Source organism: Artibeus jamaicensis, unplaced genomic scaffold, assembly GCF_021234435.1.
Source record: "Artibeus jamaicensis isolate MK-2021 breed Jamaican fruit bat unplaced genomic scaffold, CSHL_Jam_final contig_387, whole genome shotgun sequence".
Lineage (NCBI taxonomy): Eukaryota > Metazoa > Chordata > Mammalia > Chiroptera > Phyllostomidae > Artibeus > Artibeus jamaicensis.
The window spans coordinates 14701239-14719099 of record NW_026521812.1 but is presented as its reverse complement, the minus strand read 5'-3'; the positions used below and the strand labels follow the sequence as shown (position 1 = coordinate 14719099).

At 40.4% G+C, this 17861-nt stretch overlaps 1 protein-coding gene across 1 annotated transcript in view; it reads right to left on the bottom strand.

Annotated features, from left to right (window-relative positions):
* The window catches only part of MAN1A1 (mannosidase alpha class 1A member 1), a 150773-nt gene extending 136851 nt beyond the window's left edge, over positions 1–13922 (bottom strand). The window contains exons 1-2 of the mRNA XM_053664799.1: positions 13709–13922; positions 12603–13463 (exon numbers count right to left, since the gene is read on the bottom strand). Coding sequence (XP_053520774.1) covers positions 12603–13217 — 615 coding nt within the window. The 5' untranslated portion in view covers positions 13218–13463; positions 13709–13922. The remainder of the gene's footprint in view (positions 1–12602; positions 13464–13708) is intronic.
* Between the last annotated feature and the right edge of the window lie 3939 nt (positions 13923–17861).

The following is a 17861-nucleotide window of genomic DNA, read 5'->3' as shown; positions in this document are numbered from 1 at the left end:
GAACTAGAACAATTATTAACAATATACTATAATAAAAGTTATATGAATGTGGTCTCCCTCTTTCAAAATACCTATTGTTCTGTACTTACCCTTCTTCTTGTGAGATCATGCAATGCCTACTTGATGAGATAAAGTGAGTTGGAAGTCACAGGGACTGCGACATAGCCTGAGGCTCCTCCTGACCTTCTGACTGCAGGGTGACTTGAACACAAGCACTGGCACACAGGAAAAGTTGACCTGATAACTGGGATGGCTACTACGTGACAAATGGAGAGGAAACCCAAAAAACTAGAATTTATTTATAAAGCATTCTGCATTTATTCTTACATGTTTCAACTTCAGTCACCTTCAAAGTGCTCTCCATTTGATGCAATACACCTATCGAGACGTTATTTCCACTGCTCAAAACAGAGTTTTAAGTCATTGATTTGATGCCTTTTAGTAATCCTGCAGTCTTTTGTTTCACCTCTTCTATATCAGCAAAACGTTTCCCCTTGAGGACATTTTTCATCCAGGAAACAAACAAACAAAAAAGAGTCTCTTGGAGCAATATTGGGTGAATGAGAAGGACAGGACATGGGGGTCATGCTGGTTTTGGTCCAACACTCCTGAAAACGCACTGTAGTGTGGGCAGGTGCGCTCAATAATCATCCATCATGAAATGAGCAGACACACTGAAAGTCTTCAAAGAAAATTCACTGAAACCAAACGCAGCCTCTCAACACAATGCCAGCTGGTGCACTGATACAGATGGGTTCCTAGGACGCACACCTAGTGGGGAAAGCCTGTACTACAAGGGGCCTGTCCCCTAAAAATAATTCCTATTTTTCGAGGGGGTCATACCTCATATACAGTGTGAAGACACTGGATAAAGGGAATATTCACATCTCATGCAGCACAGTGGAGATTCACCTCACTGCTCAGAAGAATACATAATTTAAAACTTATACATTGTCTATTTCTAAAATTTTCAATTAATATTTTCAGACCATGTTGACCATGTTACTAAAAACACAGAAAGCAAAGCCATGGATAAGGGTGGATGGACTACTATACTTGATAAACAAAATGTTAGTATAAATATAAAATAGACTAACTTTTAAATGAAACAGAGCCTTTATATTCAAGTAAGTGTGGACCTTAAGAAACCTCACAAGTATTTACAATTATTTCAGCAATATTACATCTGCTCAAAAGATATTTTAGGAACCACCTTTGCAACCAGTTTACAAGTCACATTTGACTAATATGAGTATAAAAACTCAGGTCTCCCCTCAAAATACAATGGCTTGTAGGTCATGAAGACAGGTTAGAAGGGGCTCTAAAGATGAGTGGATACCACTGTTGGATTCTGTGATTATATAAAGGTGGGGGATTGTCACACTTAACCTGAGTAACTCCACGTGGTATATTTGTTTTAAAAAGCATATTCCCTCAACAAGTCTTTACTGGGTCATATTATGGCAAGGCCCAGGGCTAGCTGACCTGGTGGGTGAATAGCGGGAAGCTCTTTGTCCTGCTCAACTTTGTAGTTCTGGAACAGATTCATGGCTATGAATAGCCAATGTCACAGCGATTCTGTACTCTTGGAGTACAAGAAAACAGAAGCACTTCCGCCCTGTGCTACAATTTTATCTTATTAGTCACAGAACACTTAATTAATCATCATTTTTATTCACCCTAACTGTTAAAGCAGCTTTCAACAGTAGTTAATAAATCATCTTCATTTTTTATGCTCCTCATATTGCTCCCCCCCGACTTTTTTCTTAAAGCTACTGAATTCTTCATCATACACTCTAAGCTAAGTAACCCCTAGGAGGATTAAAAACAAAGACTGGCCAAAATGCCTAATACAAGTGAATGTACACAAAGTATTAACACATGCCAATTATAAAATATATTTTTTAACTACATAAAATTCCTTTTACACTTATTAAGAATGCCATATAAAATTGCTGACTTGGGCCAATAACTCCTGAAAATACAATGTGAACTGTCTGAGGCATTTCTCACTCTTAGATGAAAACCTGTGGTGGACATTCTACACTGCTAGTTGACTGCAAAAATAACAGCATCTTAGAGAACAGCATCCTAAATATTCTAAAATTACTATCATCTCAAACCACAATTTATATAAATAACATAGTACATTTATGTCAATCGTTATTCACCATGTTAATATAGTCAAAGCCAAATTTAAACAGTTCTGGCATTTGACAGACTTTTATGAACTAACCAAGATCAGACTGTAAATGCATTTTGAAATGTGCATCTCTTCACTATCTTTTAAAAGCAGGACCAAAAACATGTTATCAGAAGAAATTAGCAAAAAAAATTAAATAAAATCAAATAAAAAATAAGACCAAACTTTGTAACAAATCATGCTTTTTCTTTTATTCTAAAATAAAATACCTTAGATAAAAAGCACATTTACCCTATTTAAAAAAGAAAAACTAAAGGCCTCTAACATATTTCCAAAAGATCAGTCTACCCCTTCAAACATAAAGATGTATACAGTTATTGCTAGGAAGTCTTTTGAATGATTTCCTTTTGGTTAATTTTCTTCTTTAAGAATTCAGGTTTGTAAGACTTGCCATTTTCTGGTATCACTAAAATCACTTCTGAGATTCTATTAGGACTATTTTTGATCTTCAACTATAATCTTAAAATAATAGAAAACCATCCTGATGAAGAGAAAGATCCCCCTCCTGTTCCCCAGATCTCCAGAGATAACATATCTTCCTCAAATAGCTGATACAAAAACCCAGCTGTAACTTAACAAAGAAGCTGAGCCAATGGAAGCTTAGACTTTGTAAAATGGGTTATCCCAAAGTGTTTCCAATAATCTTCCTTTATCCGTGGTTTCAGTTACCCAAAGTCAGCTGTGGTTCAAAACTTATTAAATGGAAAATTCCTGAAATAAACAATTCATAAGTTTTAAATTGTGTGCTGTTCTGAGTACTGTGATAAAATGGTAAAATGTCTCACTGGCTCTGACCCCTGGTGTGAATCATCCATTTGTCCAGGGTATGGAGGTCATACACGTACCAGAACCTTACCCTTAGTCACTTGGTAGCCCTCCAGGCTCTTAGATCAACTACTACAGTACTGCAGTGCTTGTGTTCAGGTAACCCTTATTTTATTTAATAATGGCCCCAAAGCACAAGAGCAGTGATGCTGGCAATTTGGCTATGCCAAAGAGGAACCTTTAACTTAACATGTAGTGCTTTCTTCAAGTTAAAAGGTATCTATCTCTAAGAAAAAAGCCATCGTTTTGATGGAGTTTGCTACTATCTATGGTTTCAGGTATCCACTGGGGGGTCTTCAACGTGTCCCTGTTGAATAAGGGGCAACTACTGCACTCCTATCAATAAAGATGGCTTTTTATCCTACGTTATCAACCCAGGCAAGAAGCAAATTTTGCTAAGTTTTTAAAAATAAAATGCTCTCTATTGCTTTTCAAGACTTCACTTCTTTTGAAAGTTCATGTCTTACTGGCCATGGTAGATCAACCTTTGATGATACCCTACCCAACAGGTCTCCCAGCTCTGCCCCCTTTCCAGTCCAGCTCCTTGAACAATGTCCTTGTTCTATACAACCCACAATAAGGAAATGCAGCTAGTCAACCAAAGTGAGAGGAAATGTTTCTCAAAGGCAAATTACATATACAAAATACTGTTTCAACACTTATGAAACCAATAAAGATTCAACAGACTACAGTCATTATAGGTGGAAGTACAAATTGTTTTTAGAAAGTAATTCCTCAAAATGTGCTATATGATCCTTTGACCCATTCATTTCCCCTTCTAGGAATTTAAAGGGAAGTTCTACTTCTGGGGTGGCAGCAATAAGAAATGAGGTGGAAACTTCATAGACAAGGATATGTCTATATATTATATTATATTATATTATATTATATTATACCATTGTACAATGACACTTTAAAAAAAGAAATGCACACACACGTGCACATACATATATTGTGTGGTCACAACTATAGAAAGAAATAATCTATATGCTGGGGTGGGTTGTAGTGTTGACACTACTCGTGACTGAGTGATTGAACCATGGAGGATCTTTTTTCTACTCTTGTGTACTTTTAAAATGTTCTTTCCTAAGCAAGTGTTAGTTTATAATGAAATTACACGAAAGGTGCTTACTTCTACAAACATATTCTTGCCCTTGCTAAGACAAATCTCAAAGTACAACAATTTTTGCCAGGCAACTTCAGTGATATACTTTCAACAGCAGCCTTTAAGAAGCAAATGGCCCTAGGCCATTTTGGCCCTAGGAAGGGCCTGATGGTGAAGTTTCAGGGAGCTGGGAATGAGATTTTGAGACTGAACAGACACTCCCCTGCTGCCTTAATCAGTCCACCTTCTCTCTTGCCTTTTGCCCTGACAAACAGAGGCACAGTGAGGAAACAACTATGTTTGTGTTCAGTAGGTCCAGGACGTAATCTTACTTAGTTAACGGGAACTAGGGTCCGACGGTCATATCCCAGACATCAGCTCAGGAAAGCTGGACACGGCTACTGCCAGTGTGGGCTACAAGCCCCAGCTTTCTACCTTTTGACTCTCTTGTCCCTTAGGAATCAAGTGTCTTCATAGGACTCTGCAAAGGCCATTCAATGAGAAGGATTTGGCAGATATGGAGATTTCAGCTCATGGTCTCTGGGTAACCTGAGTTCACACCTCAAATATGGTCATTCACAGCCTATGTACATCAATTATTGCCACACCCTTTTCCATAAACTGCTGGCCTAGGCAAACAGGCATCCCCACCAGTGTTGCAACAAAGCTTCAGTGTGCAGCTTGCTTATTACACCACTGCTTGAAGAACTTGGCATCCTTCTGAAGGTTTTCAGCCCCTCACTTCCGGGCCCCCTCTCACACTAAGAACTGGACGCAGGATAGTAATCTAATGGGACACCCACACATAAATACGTGGAAAACTGCAAATGAAAGCTCAAATAATGTATCCTGAGTGTCACTGTATTTAGAGCAAGAGTGATCAGAAAGACTGAAGAAAATCAAGGACTGGGCCTTTGATAAGCTTAAGAGCCAGGGATACAAATAAACTGACAGAAAAAAAGGAAGTAAGGGATGTATTCTAGTCACAAAAGTCAAGTAACTACAAAGGACACCTACCTGTGCTTTTTAATTTTATTATCTCCGTTCTGAATTTTCTGCAGGACTGCTGGGCTCTAAAGCACTTAAAACAACTGCCAGAGTATATCCCAGACAGAAAAGAGGGTCACCACTTTTAAAAGCTCTTAAACCTTAATCTTATTAAGTTTTCTTCCAAGCACCTAATGATCACAGAAGTCTTCATCAGGACTCAGTGGGTGTGTGTGTGTGTGTGTGGGGGGGAGGGGTTGGCAGGCAGGGCTGTTGCATTCTTCAGAGCAAAGGAATTAGCCAGTATTGCTTTCTCAGGTAATTCCTTGTCAGGGCTGAGCAGGAGCCATCAGAGTGGAGACACCATGGGCTTGGCAAGGCCTGGCACTAACAGGCAGTTCCCACCTCCATCCCTAGACCACCGGGGGAGGAACCTCCGTGTGCCCCAGCTCATGGGCCCTGTTTCTCATACATAAAGTAAGCCCTGGTCTTCAGTCTCTGAGGTCCTTCTGGGCCTACAACCCTAGTAAATCTGAATCCAAATCTTTCACAAAAAGAAAAAAAAAGGCCAAAATCTTTGAGTTATAAAGTAGGACTGATTTATGTGATGTTTGACTGGGTGACCACATTGAGGTGTGATTATAGAACTGATCATAATTATATAAATTTTTACCAAGTCTAAAATAATTTTCTTATCACTTCTTAAAAAACATTCCTCCAAAGACAAAACAGGTTCAAATGCATTCTATTCGATCCTTCTCTCTCCTTTGGGGGCCAATTTCCATGCTTAAGGAGGTAATTTAAGAACTGTGACTGCTCCAAAAAGATGGAGCTTCAGTGAAAGTACACAAGACCATGAGAAAGAGACAAATTAATTCTTTAACATACATTTTAAAGTACAGAAGCTGAAGAAGCATGTAATTTTTAAAACACCCAAGGTTTTCTGGAATGTGTCAAAAATCTGAGAAAATCAGAGTTGACAGTATCACAATAAAATTATGGCTATTTGGAAGATCATCCTGATCCCTTTAAGCATCAAACTTATCTGAACTGTTTTTGGTAACTTTTTGAAACTTCATCAGCCACTTCCATGATTTATTAAACAATAAATGAAATAATGTTACCTCTGCTTGATGGCTTCAGGTAGGGACTAATAACTGTCACAATAGCAAGTAGCATTTATCATATGCTCCCTGCGTGCTTGACATCATTCTAAGGGCTTTGTGTGCAGAGTCACATTTAAGCCTTCTGATCCCCCCAAAATAGGTACTATGATTATCCCCTTTTTACAAATGACAAAACTGAAGCTCTAAAAAATTAACAAACTTCCTTAAGGTTACAAACCTTGTGAATGAAAGAGGTCAAATTCAGACGCAGTGCATGGGACTTCAGAACCACCCCTTCTCACCACCGTACTGCTCCAAACAGATGGGGGAGGGGAGGGAAAGGAGGGCATCCACAGAATCCCCAGAACCCATCTGGGTGAAGAGAACAGCGTGCTCCTAGAATGAACAGCCTATAGATTGGTGTGATTTTTAAATGTATGAGTACTTTTTAAAACTAAAGTCTTTCAGGTTAACTGTCAATCCTTGTTACACGCGGTGCAATGTCAAAAGAGTATGTACAAAGACGTGGTGTACACACACATGCAATGGAATGTTATTTACCAATAAAAAACAATGAAATCTTGCTATCTGTGACAATATGAATGGATGTAGAAGGTATTATGTTAAATTAAATAAATCAGAGAAGGGCAAATACTTAATGAGTTCACTTATATGTAGAATCTAAAAAACAAATGAACAAATCAAGCAAAACAAAAACAACTCATAGATACAGAGAACAAACTGATGGTTGCCAGATGGGAGAGAGGTGAGGAGACAGCTGAAGAAGATGAGGACAACTAAGACATGCAAAGGACCAGTTTTGGAGAAAGTCACAGGGATGTGATGCACAGCACAGAGAATATAGTCAGTAACATTGTGACAACTATGTATGGGACAGATGGGTTCTGGACTTCTCGTGGTGATTACTTCATTAGGTTTATAAATGCCTAATCACTATATCATACAGCTAAAAGTAATATATATTGGGTGTCAGCCACAATTTAAAAATAAATTTAAAAATAAAACTTGTTTACACAGTTTGAAAGAGTCCCCATATTGAAATAAGTGTCTTCTCTAGGCCACCTCTCCTCTCTTCTCCCTTCCTTTTCTTCCCTACGTCTCCTTATGAAGAATGCCCACCTGGATGTTTACAAATACCTCTGCTTCCTGCAGTCAGTTTTATAAAGAGAAAAAAATGTCTACTGAACTTTCCCTGGAAAGGTTTAGAAAGATGAAATCTTCTAAATCATGCCATTAGTAAAATTAAAAAATTACTATAGGTAATGTAACTTAACTAATATGAGGTCAGATTTACAGCTCTGAAGATTATACTGTATGTGATTTGTACTCACTCCACATTAGGGTCTGCAAATAATTAGTAAGGACAATCAATTTATACACTCTTTGGGCACTTTATTTAGGAGGTAAGCTATGATAGGACAGTGAGCAACACTCACCAATGATGGGGTTTCCATTCTCTGTTCAGTTCTACTACTAACTGGCAACGTGATTTCCAGAACGTTTTCTGCCTCAGGGGTCTCTACGGTAAAATGAACAAACTGAACTATATCTAAGTCCTCATCCAGATACAATACTTAAGGACTCTGAGCATATGTTTACTTTTAAAAACCAGAAGGTTACAATTTTTATGGCATATTGTTAGTAATAAAAATTAATTTGTAGAGTTTGTGTAAAGGACCTTTAAACAGATTTAGAACTGAGGGGTTAGGGGGAAGGGGTTAGATACAGTTCAATTACATACTTACCACTAAACAAGGCACTAGGCTAAGAACACTGAGGGAGAAGTCAAGACTCAATTTTCCCCAAAGAGAGGACTTTGTCCTTAAACTATCAAACACTGGTTTTTCCTTCATCATTTTTGTCTACTTATGTACAGGAAAGGCATTTCACAGCATCTCTGGAGCTCACAGGATGGCTGTATCTATTTTGACCAACTGTAACTCATCTTTGACAAACACACACTTTCATGGTTTTGTAGGTTATAAAAAAATCTAAAAGGCTGCAGATTCTCTACTGGGCTATAGGGTATAACCCAGCTCCAGGGCAGTTTTGATCTGCCTATGTACAGGCATACCTCATTTTACTGCATTTTGTTTTATTACACTTCACAGATGTTACTTTTTTTTATACAACTGAAAGCAAGACCTTTCACCAAAGGAAAAGATTACAACTCACTGTACTGCAATGCTCGTTTTGTTGGCATGGCCTGGAACCTGACCAGGACACTTCCGAGGTGTGCATGTGTACTCAGGCCTCGTCACTCACACAGACCTGCGGGCATTCCCCCCTCTGACCTTGGGACACATGCTTTGAATCCCTTACACAAAAAATCTGTATTAACATGAACTCTATAATAATGTAATGCAAATATGTAAGTTCTCCACTGAATTCCCACAAATTGAGATCTCATACAAAGGTACTTTTTCTACATGTGAAATATTAGGATAAATTTCTCCAGATGGCTTACTTTATTAGCTCACGTAAGAAATGCAGATGTGTTAACTCAAAAATGCATTTTTAACCTCTTTTCATGCCCTTAACTAGGTTCTAAGTCCTAAATATAGCTTCTTTATAAGAATCTTAAGTTATCTGATAAGAGGAAGACAATACTCTCTCAAATCATCAACAGCTTACAGAAAATTAAACTGAACATAATTGATTACCCCTTAACAATCTTTTCTTGCTTTCTTATATTAATGTTCAATAGTTGGCATCTACCCCAGTACTTATACTGTTGAGATCTGAATTTATTCATCTACTTGTTAAAGAGAAAAACCTTTACAAACACCCCATGATGTACCTGTTCTGGTAAAAGTCCTAGGAATGGGGATATCTTGCATTTGACCATATTCAATGTGTGTGTATTTCAGAGCAGGATGAACAAAACAAGCACGGTAACAATCCAAGGGTATTTAATAAGCTCCTTCAGAGTCATTTCTTCAACCTGTGGCTTTTATTATTTTCCATACCAGAACTATCCATACAAATAAACTGGAAAGTTAAGTTTCAAAATAAAAGTGTGCTGTTTTAATTTGCCAAGGTAGAATATTCCTATGTCTGATCTTTAATAAAAGGATTAACTGTCAATAGTTAATATAAATTATAGACTCAAGAACAACCTAAGGCTAGTGTAAGGTATAAAAATATATTTTAACTATCAGCTATCAACATTAAAAATGTTTTAAAATTCATAATTACATAAGTTGGTCCGTAATAAAAAACTAAAGCCTGTTTTGAGAAACCCAGACAGGCCAACAGTGACCCCAGAGCTGACAGGTCCTGAATCCTCATCTAATAGACCCCAAACTGCCTGATCACCCCCCTCAATCCCCACCACATTTAGCTGGGCGGGGAATCCCCCCTCAAAAAGCAAGCTTCCTGATTTTAAAAAAAAGTTGGGGTAGAATGGGAAGTTGACTATTTTTTTTAATTCCCTGGTGCAATTTTAACTTCTGTGCTTCATTATTCTAACACTGCTTTTAAAGCTAAGCACAAGTTGAGTACAATTTTTTAAAGATCAAATAATGAAAATATGTTGTCTATATGATGAATTCCAGGGAAATTCCAGAGGTAATTTGTTTACAAAGTTATCATGGGGGGGGGGTGTCTTAATTTCAACAAGTTTTACATCAAGCTTTAATATCCAGCAAGTAAGTCGTAGAAAGCAGGTGCTGCCTTTTTGTGAAGCATGTCAGACAACATCCTATTTGAAATTATAGACTGTTTCCTCTAGGCACAAATTTGTCAAAAATTTACCACAGTAGCAGTGACACAAACTGTATTGGCAATATAAAAATAGTATTGGCTATCTTTAAACAAACAAATTTACAAAATAAAAGGTTGGCCCAGAAATTATAGTCTAAGCTCCCAACATATTAGATTTGCCTATATCTTTAAATTTTACTATGAAACTATTAGTACATTCAGGTGTGATAGAGAACCTAAGTATATAAAGAGAACTATAAAACACAGGTATGATAAAGAGCAAAAGAAGGTAAAGATCCATGAAGATCCATTGGTCCATGACAAGGAATCCATGGTGGTGCCTCAAACTGAATCTAAATGTGTACAATTAAAGTCCAGTGCCCTATTCATAATGAGTAACCACTGTTTCCCCTTTAAAACTGAGCATTTACAGCCCAATTTTAGACTAGCATGACTTTTTTTGTTTTTTTTTGGTTTACAAAGGAACACATCTGCATGAGCTAATCTGATGAAAACCCATAATACATTTCTCTTCTTTAGACTTTGACTAAATAACAAAGTTAATTATGCTGGCTTTTTTTAAAATTCTCACAACATGGAATTTAAAGGACATGCATAGTTCCACCACTTTCTGCAAGACTGGACAGTTTCAAAACATCTAGGCACTAAGCTATTGGCACCACATGGACACGAGGCTACATAAATTTCCTTTACATGGTTAATTAAGACCTTTTGATTGAGAGACACAGACAACATGAATCTAACAGGAACACATATGCATAACTGTTAATGTGCTGTTCTGAACTGATTGCTGTTGTCCCATTGCTTTTGCTTTAAAGGCACTTGTAATTGCTACTGGTCAGTACCGATAGTTCTTTTAACATCCACGCATCTTTAGTATTTAAAATAATTTCCGAGGAGAGCAATGAGCTGCAGTAACTGGCAGCTCATAGGAATTTAGCAGCATGAGACGTGTGAATCACACTGATTAAAATTTAAGGGAAATAAATATAAGCAGATACAGACTTGGAGTTAATTTACTTACGGGTTTTGGTAGGGTATTTTTAAGGAGGCTGGGATGAAGACAGGAGGGAGATGGTGGTGAGAGGTAGAGCTTTTCCCACCTTCCTGGATTGGCAGCTCTGACGGAATTTCATGGGGAAGGAAAACTGCTGGACAGAAGTTGTCAGGGGGAGTAAAATTCATCCCCCTGAGTTCAGGTTTCTATGCCTGAGGGAGGGTCTCAAAGCGGAAAGGCTGATGGGCTATGGAAAAAAGCTGTGTGCACAGGAGGGATGATAGCAAGCTACCTCGAGTCAACCGAAAGGGGCCCAAATCCACTCTAACTTGCTCAATTACAGATTAACGAAATTCATCTGGTCTTATAGAACAGTCACAAGTCTTACACAATCGAGCTGCCTCTATTCTGCGGCCATTCAAGCTAAATACCTCTTTATCACCTCAAAATTCAGTCTACTGCCTGAAAATGGGCGGATCAGGAAGCTTCCTCTCTCGATTACCTACCAAATGTCAAAAGACAAAGTTTATTTTCAGAAACTCTGAAATTTTATAAAATGACAAAAAAACATTACTTCTATTCATAATGTAGTTTAGCAATCTGAATCAAGATTTGAGAAGTGTTTTTAATACGGTTCCTACAGGTCTTGGGCCATGTAAAACTCCAGGCTACTATCATTTTATACAGGAAAACAGCTGTGGAAAGAGAAATGTCTATGTGCCCGGTGACAGGTGACCCGGAAGAAGCCAGGTTTTAAGTCATGACTCAGTCATTACCAGGTTCTGGGCCCTGGGACCTGCAAAGTTCATTTTTAAAACGATAGTCTAACATTATGTTAAGGTCCACTTCAGCTTTAAGCCAGTCATGAGCTCACCACGTGTTACTAGTTTTACGTGAAAATAACGAGAAAGGAATTATGAAAGACTTATCAAAGTGCATGTTTGTCTGAGATTAAGTCTGTCATCGCGGTGCTGCTGTGGAGGCAAACCTGTTGCATCACGCGAAATACTTTTTTTCTGACTACACTAGAAATGCAAGAGGCAGTAGGTTTGGCTTTTTCAACTTTTCACTTTTTTTTTAAAGTAAACAACAGTGTGCCCCCTATGATAGCGAGTTCTCAAGTTTCATCTTTGTAGTCTGTAAGTACACACAGGATGCCACCTGGCAGAATGGGGTCGCAAGACTGAACGCTGGGGTGTGCTGACTTGCTGTCAAAATCTTTTTACAAGGCAAGATTGATGCGCAGCGTTTACACTCAAGCTTCATTCCAAAGCCATGTCCAAGTCTTACTGCGGCTGTTGGGGACCTTCACCGTCTCTGTTCTCAGGGTCAATTTACAGCATCAGCCAGTGAAAGAAAAGGTTTGCACACCACCTGCCATGTGGCTGATGTTCACCCAAGCATGTTAAGTTAGAAGCAACCGGATTCAACCTCAGATGGTAATTGGCCATATCTAGTATGTTAATGAAAAAAGGAAAACGAAAGCGCCTTTGACACTACACCTGGTGCAGGTGGTAAACCTCCATGTACCCCTACACTGTAATGTTGCAGTACTAAGAGTTTCAAAGGCTTGTCGTTTCTCCCTTTAAAAACGGCGGGTCGGGAGGGATTTCTAGCTTGGTGCACACTCACCTCTTTGATCTTTGCCCTCTTCTCGCAGATGGTGGCGTCGGCCGGTGCCCGGCCAACCGCCCCGATGGGAGGCACGAAATCCACCGGGGGCAACCTCCTTAGTACCTCCCTGTCACGCAGCTGGTCCTGGGCCACCTTCTCCTTCTCTATCAGGATATCTCTTTGGATCTCCTCGGGCAGCTTCTGCAGGGTCTCCTTGGCTTCCCTGAGAGCCCGCTCGTGGTTTTCGCGGATTCTGGCCAAGTTGTCCTCCAGGGCGGCCTCGGGGTCCCCGGGCGCTCCCTCCTCGCCGCGCCAGGCTCGCCCTGCTGCTGCGTTGTCCTCAGCGCGCCCTCCGGGCCCAGGCTTGTGGTCAGCTGCCGACTGCAGGGCGGGGCTGGAGTGGAACAGGACCCCGCTAAGCAGCTTGGAGGAGTCGGGCAGGAAGAAGATCGCCCCGAAGCAGAGCGTGATGAAGGCGCTGAACACCAGCAGCAGCACGAACTTCTCCGTCAGGCGGAAGGCGGAGGGGCCTGACCCCTTCCTGCCTACGCCGCCGAGCCCCCCGCCCAGGCTACCGCCCAGGCCGCCGCCCGCGGGGCTGCTGAAGAGAGGCAACAGGCCCCCCACCGGCATCGCTCCCGCCGTCGCGGCCGCCGGGCTGACCGCTGTCCAGTGGCCCTGCACCCCACCGCCCAGCAGCCAAACTTCGCCGCCGCCCGGCGTCAGCGGCTGCGGGTTTGGGTCCTGCGCATCCAGGCCGCCCAAACCCCTCGGCTGGGCTGCAGGTATCCCTTGGGCTAACAATTCCCCTCTGGGTCTTCTTCCTGGAGTGGCTCCTTTGGCAAACAAGCAAGCACGACAGACAGCTGGCTGCAGCCCCTGCGGGGAGAGAAACAGTAAAGTGTTGTAATTACGATGATGGTGATAAAGTTTCCAGCGGGTCTCCGCCCTCCGCGCTCCGTGCTAGCCTCCAGGACTTTTCAGTCAGGAGTCGGGCACCCGGCACCGCCCTCCAGTCCACTCTTTGGACTTGGGGTGAAGTTTTCGGGTCTCCGGGGGCGGGGTGTCCCGCGCACACCTGGGGCAGGGCCACGTGCGGGCACCTCCTAGACAGAGTAGCGCACCTGCGGGCGGGAGGAAAGCAGCGTGGGTAGGGGACCCGTCAACTTCGCCCTCTCCCCATCTCGGACTGGGACTAGTTGCCTGTGCTTCTCAGGCAGCGGCTGAGCCTGCAGCCCGGCAGCCTTGCCGCCCAGCAGACCTGCAGCCCCGGTAGCCGCTCGGATAGGTGAGTGCGCCGACTCGCGGGCGAATGGTAGCGAGCAGGACAGCACGCCTCCCTCCGCCGCTGCCCCGCGAGCACTAACACCACTGCCGGTCTCCCCGCGGTCGGAAATGGGGGCGGTGACGCGACCGCAGAGTGACAGCGCGGCCGAGCCAATCGTGCGCGGCTCAGGGTCCCTTGGGGGCGGGGCCGCAGCGGGGAGGGGGCCGAGCGGGGCGGGGAGTTTACGGGAAGCGCAGCCTCCAGGGGGCCTGGCCGGGGGCGGGGAGGTCGCAGGTCCCAGAGGCGCGAAGCGGGCTGCTGCGGCGGTGGGGAAGGCGGTCACGCTCGCAGCAGAGGTCCTTGGCGAGAGGCGGCGACGGGCGGGGCTCGCGGTCGAGTTTATCTTGCGCTGGCCTCCGGCTCCAGGCTCCGGGTGGTGGCGGTTCTCGAGTTGTCGAAGAGGTTCCTGGGTGGACTCGGAGCCTCCCTGTCGCTCTGAGGACCCGTGCCGGGCCATGTGCGGGTGGTCCCGAGGGGGCTCCGGGAAGGGCTGGGTTTCCAGGAGAATCACCAGACGGTGGGTCGTAAGGGAGCGCGTCTTTTCAACAATTACGCTCTATTCACCCAAGGCAGGGATTCCACCGATGCCCCGTAGCAGTGAAACCAGAAGTCCCTAGTGTGGAGCTGTGATCTTGGAGCCTTGAGCAGCCTGATCTAACGTCGTTAGAGACCCAGGGTTTGTGCTTGCTTAGGAGTCTTCCTAGGCATGCTTTCCCCCTTCACCAAAAAAAAAAAAAAAAAAAAAAAAAGCTTGTGCCTCCCCCATCCACTCCTACTTTCAAATTCATTTACCTCATAGAAGTTGTCACATTTTCCATTTAAAGAAGACGGTTTTATGTTGCCAGAGTTTCAAGTAATAAATTTGAACACTGTTGAAATTAAGGCTTGGATTTGAGTACTTCCATGGAAGTAAGAGCTTGGTCCAAAAGAGATCGTTTTTAAGACAGTATTATTTTCCAAAATATTTTTCGTAATTCCCCTGTTGCTCTGCAAATAAAGAGTTATCAGAGAGGAAAAAGTTGACTGACTTCCCATTTCTGACAGCTAGTTTGTAGCGGCTTTATCTACCCACCCCCTCCCTCGGAAACGTGATTTTAGCTCAGTTTCTGCTTGTTGTCTTAAAACAGAGGAAACAGCTGGCGCCTTTCAGGAAAGTGCCCACAATAGTTTTTTTCAGGTGTTAGACTGTTTGAGAAAATACAAAAGTGAATAACAAAGCTTTATTACAGTTTTTATTTTAGTGTTCATTTTTACCATCATTATTTGCTGTGTATTTGTTTTGTGTGAAATGAGTCATACATCCAAAGTTTCTGTTGATGGGAAATTATTGTTTGATAAAGCCAACTTTCTGGCTTGATTATTTCGATAACTGCTATGAAATTGTATGCCCAGAAGAGTGCAGCATACCCAAGCAGGGTAAGTTGAGAAGGATTGAAAAAGAAAACAATATTTTGTTGTTTTTTTTAAAAGATGGAATGGTAGTTTTTGTTTCAAAGTTGTGGATAGATTGAAAAGTTTGAGTCACTGTGAAATAACACTGTTTTCAATAACAGCCTTAATATTGAGTTATCATGGATAGATAAATAACAGATAGATCATGATTAGGGTTACTCTAGAAATCAATCTCTTTCAGAATAATTTATTGTTTCAACTATTATGTTTTAAGAATGGAACTATTTCTTATAGCCAAAAATATTTAGAAACTTTGATTTAAAATTAATATTACAAAGTATTCTAGGAAAGCAATAAGATCTACTTTTAGGTGCCTATTAAATGGTGGCAAAAGGAGGCTATAAAACTAATTTTATTTCTGGCACTCTTTCTTTAACCATGATACCAAACGAGTTGGACATTTACACCACCACCTACAGTGTGTAAACATTCAAAATTTAACATATGGACTTAAGGATGATTTTATTTTCCTTAAAAACTATAAATTGGATCTCTTTATTGTATTTGAATAGTTTAAAGTGATCGATGTGTTTATTTCTGTTGATATTTATAAAGTTTGCTTTTTAAAAAAACCAGTATTTCTTATAAAACAGAGACTAATTATGAGTAAAGCCTGGCTATAATACTTTGAAAACATGAAATTAGCATTCGTGGTTGATTATGGGATATGTATTAAAGGGCTACAGTCTGTGTTAGGTACGATAGGAAATATGTGGGAACACTTGTATTTTGGATGGAACAAATTTTTAAAACTCACAGAAGGTATTTGAAGAGACACACCAACTAAATTAATCTCATAAAACCCTTTAAAATAACCATGCAAAGCCTTGTGTATTCATAGAAATGGAGGAGTACAGAATGGTCAATAAATAAAAAATGTGCATTTTGAAGCAAAATCTGACACTTTGCTCTGATTTCAATACCATAAGCACGTCATATTCCACAGTGGGAAAAATAGTACTTTGTATCCTGAGACAAAGCAAAAATAAAGCTTGTTTTGGTCCCTGAATAATAAACATGGACTATTATTACCTGTAAATCCAGCCCCTAATATACATGCTTGAAGATCTGTCATGATTTTTGTGAATTCCATGATAGTGACAAAGTTGCTATTTTCTCATTATGAATAGTCAGTCTAATGTAAACTTAGGAACCTTAGTAATTTTGTGTGGTTTTTCTGTTTAAATATTTGCTGTGTTTTCTTATTTTACCATTCAGTTCTGAAGTATGACTCCCTTGTACCTTTGGCAAATTTGTTTGCAAATTTATTTCTAACTTTTTTTCTTTTGCAATCCTTTTTATCTCTGTAGCTTTCCTTGCCAATTTGTAAATTTTTGAGTTCCAAAATGAAATCTTTAGAATTAAGCGATTTTTAAAACCTAGTTTAGGTTAGAGATATCCCTCATAAGTATAAAGAAATTCCCAATTTATTTGGCAGCTCTGTTTTTAAAATTACATTTAACAGAGAGTATATTTAACTTTTACACTAACATGTCTAAAAATAAACATAATAATAATTACAAACGGAAAATTATGACATTTTTATAAAACCAGTGCATGAATAGTTTTAGAAACTTATAAGTTCTCAAAATTAAAGTGTGAAATTATTTCTTAGTGTGAATTTCCTAGAAGGTAGTAGATGGAAGTTTACCAGAGAATCCATTTGAGGATTTTTATTTTGTGATTTAAAAATAAAAAAGTTATCTAATAAAAGCAATTAATTTAACACAGATGTAATAACTACTGATACTCTCTATCAAGATAGATTTCTGTTAAAATCTTCCTATAGCCAATTCTCTAATTGTCTTCAAATTCTAGGTCTGAATAGATTTTTGCTTTTATTAGGAAAAAAACCCCGAAAATGTAACATGCCAAAAACAAAAAAAAAGTCCATTGTGAACATTCATCTTGATATTTCAGTACTTTGGTGGACAACTCTAAATTTTATGTAAAACTCATTAAGATGGGAGTTAACAAAAGTTTAAAAATAAACTATCAATAATATTTATGATTATATGAGGGGCTATGGTCACATCTCTGGTTCTCTCCTCCCCTCCCCAATGTACTTTGGAACTGCCTAAGTAGCATATTATTGTTTTAGCTCCTCAATCACTTGTGTGCGCATGCGCATGTGTACCTGTGTTGCTGAGGGGGGATTGAGGGAGAGCGAGCAAGTGGTCAAGTTAAGGAGGTCTCTCTGTCTCTGCATGCTCCTGTTGAAAGATCTGATTTTGTTTTGAACACTCATTTCATAAGTATTGGCCGTTCCCAACATAAAAACAGTGTGTCCCACAAAGCATTTGTGCTTTAGCTCTTTGGAACTTTCAGAGCATTTCTCTCTAAAGAAACAAAAGTTGTAAATGGTGCTTTGGGTTTGCAAGTCTGTTCTACTAATATCTAAGACCCTAGGGAAAAATAAAATGGAAAAAAAATGCTGCTACTAATCAAAGTAGCATTGAAAGAGAAAGTGTATTATTTATCACAAATGTTGGAGCCTG